The 2,164-nt window shown below is 40.4% G+C and overlaps 1 protein-coding gene across 2 annotated transcripts in view; it reads right to left on the bottom strand.

Moving 5' to 3' along the window:
* Positions 1-218: 218 nt before the first annotated feature.
* The window catches only part of EVC2 (EvC ciliary complex subunit 2), a 175,676-nt gene continuing 173,730 nt past the window's right edge, over positions 219-2,164 (bottom strand). For both annotated transcript variants that reach the window (XM_019553168.1, XM_019553167.1), the window contains exons 20-21: positions 1,110-1,211; positions 219-629 (exon numbers count right to left, since the gene is read on the bottom strand). In XM_019553168.1, coding sequence (XP_019408713.1) covers positions 359-629; positions 1,110-1,211 — 373 coding nt within the window. In that variant the 3' untranslated portion in view covers positions 219-358. The remainder of the gene's footprint in view (positions 630-1,109; positions 1,212-2,164) is intronic.

Raw genomic sequence — 2,164 nt, 5'->3', positions numbered from 1 at the left:
CTGAGCCAGGGTGGAGCAGCCCCACACTGGCAGGGTCTCCAGGTGGTGGCATCAGAGGAGCTGGCTGGGGCATGAGGGTGTTATAGTCTGGGCCTAGGCAGCAGGCAGCCTCCTTGTGCCCCAGGCAGCCCTGGTCACTGTCTACATGTGCATTTTGGTGGAGTTACACTCTACTGTAGGATAGTACTGTCCCGGACAGTACTATCCTATGGTGGAATTAATTAATTTACTGTGCCCTAATACCAATGCATGTGTAGATTGTGATGCTTCACTGCAGAGCTAATTAGTCAGCTCTTCAGAAAAGTGCACAGTGAAAAATGCAACCATGGATGCACTCAGTTGATTTCTCCATCCATCATCACTCCATGCTTGCAAAAACAGCCTTTTTGGAATTGAGAAAATTCTTTTTCTTTTTCTTTGCAGCACTATGCAAACAAAATACTGGATCTACTTCATCACGGAAGAGAAATATCTTCTCTCCAGTGCCAAGCAGCTCTATGGCCTCTGCAGTTGCAGTGTTGAGTGAATTGGACTGGCTGGAAGTTTCCACAAAAGGGTGACTAGACAAACACTCCAGATGAAAGAATGATGCTCTTTCCATAAGTGCAAGTTGCTGTTTCTTTATCAGGCTAAATGAAGAAAAACAAATTGAATTTAAAAGTTATTATAAAAAAAGACAGTTTGTTACAAAGTGGAAGACTGCATAATCAGAACCCAGAAAACCATACCTAGATTTAAACATCATTTCTATTCCTGCCCCCATTTCCCACTACCTGATTTACTACTACTTTGCATGAAATACAATATTTAATAAAGTACATAGCCTTATTGCAACGGCTAAAACCAAAGGGAAAAGTATGTAAAAAGTGAAACAAATGTGAATGGGCAACTTTAATATTATTGCAGTGAAAGTGTGTATAAAGTATTCTGAAATATGAGCAACGTGATCAAGTGTATTTCTAGAAACAGTGAAATAGTCAAGTGATATATACATAAAGGAATATTTTCAAGATTTCTAAAACACTTCTCACAAGAGAAATACTCTTGGGAAATGATACATGGTACAAATGTTGTCAATTTTCCCCAGTTAAAACTGATGTTTCCTTTACCTCTCTTTTCTCTTGTTTGTGCAATGCATATTCTCCAAATCTTTCCTTATCAGATCTTCTCTTAGTTTGCTCTCTAATGCTTGCCAGGTCCCTTGGTGCTTCCTGAGAAAATAATATTTTCACTATAATTTTAGTTCTCAACATGCATGTTGATAGTAACTTGAATACATTCTGTAAGTTAATTCAAGGTGTTTCATATTATATCACATAGATTTCAAACAAATTCATATCTTTACAAAGGACTAATGTACTGTTTTGATAGTTCACATTGCAACCTACCAGTGGCCCCTGGCAGATGTTACATTTACTGTGCAATTAACTGGTTAATTGAACAATACATTTAGACACTACACATGCAAAACAATTATCACACAATAAAAAAATGGCCCATAAAATAAAAATGACCAACAGGCTATGAATGTGAAAAAAAAGTAGAACATTTAAAAGTGTGTTCCTATCAAACTTTAATTTTAATGTGTGGCCTGTCACACATAAGGTGATAGTATTTGGCCAGGTCCTCCAGTATCCCAGGATAGACAACTTTCTCTTCCTCTTCTTCTCCCTCCCCCACTTTCTGCTTAAATCTGCTGCCCAAGGGCATAGTAGCAGATTTCATAGACATTAGGGCTGGAAGGGACCCCGGAAGATCACTGAGTCCAGCCCCCTGCCCAAACGGCAGGAAGTCAGCTGAGGTCATAGGATCCCAGCAAGATAAGCATTCAATTTGCTCTTGAAGGTGTTCAATGGAGGTGCTTGAACCACCTCCAATGGCAGGCTGTTCCAGACTTTGGGGGCTCAGACAGTAAAGAAATTCTTCCTTATGTCCAGCCTGAAATGGTCTCGCAGTAGTTTATGACCTTTCAACCTCATCTTCCCTTCAGGTGCTCTCGTGAACAAACGTTCCCCCAGATCCTGATGGGCACTCCTGATAAACTTATAGGTGGCCATCAGATCACCCCTGAGCCTATGCTTTCGTCGTAAGGTCTGTTTTTCTGACCTCTAATCATGCACGTAGCTCTTCTCTGGACTCTCTCAAGCTTCTCCACATCCTTTTT

Source organism: Crocodylus porosus, unplaced genomic scaffold (assembly GCF_001723895.1).
Source record: "Crocodylus porosus isolate Cpor-Errol unplaced genomic scaffold, CroPor_comp1, whole genome shotgun sequence".
NCBI lineage: Eukaryota > Metazoa > Chordata > Crocodylia > Crocodylidae > Crocodylus > Crocodylus porosus.
Note: the sequence above shows the minus strand (reverse complement) of the source record. Positions and strands in the feature narration are given on the sequence as shown.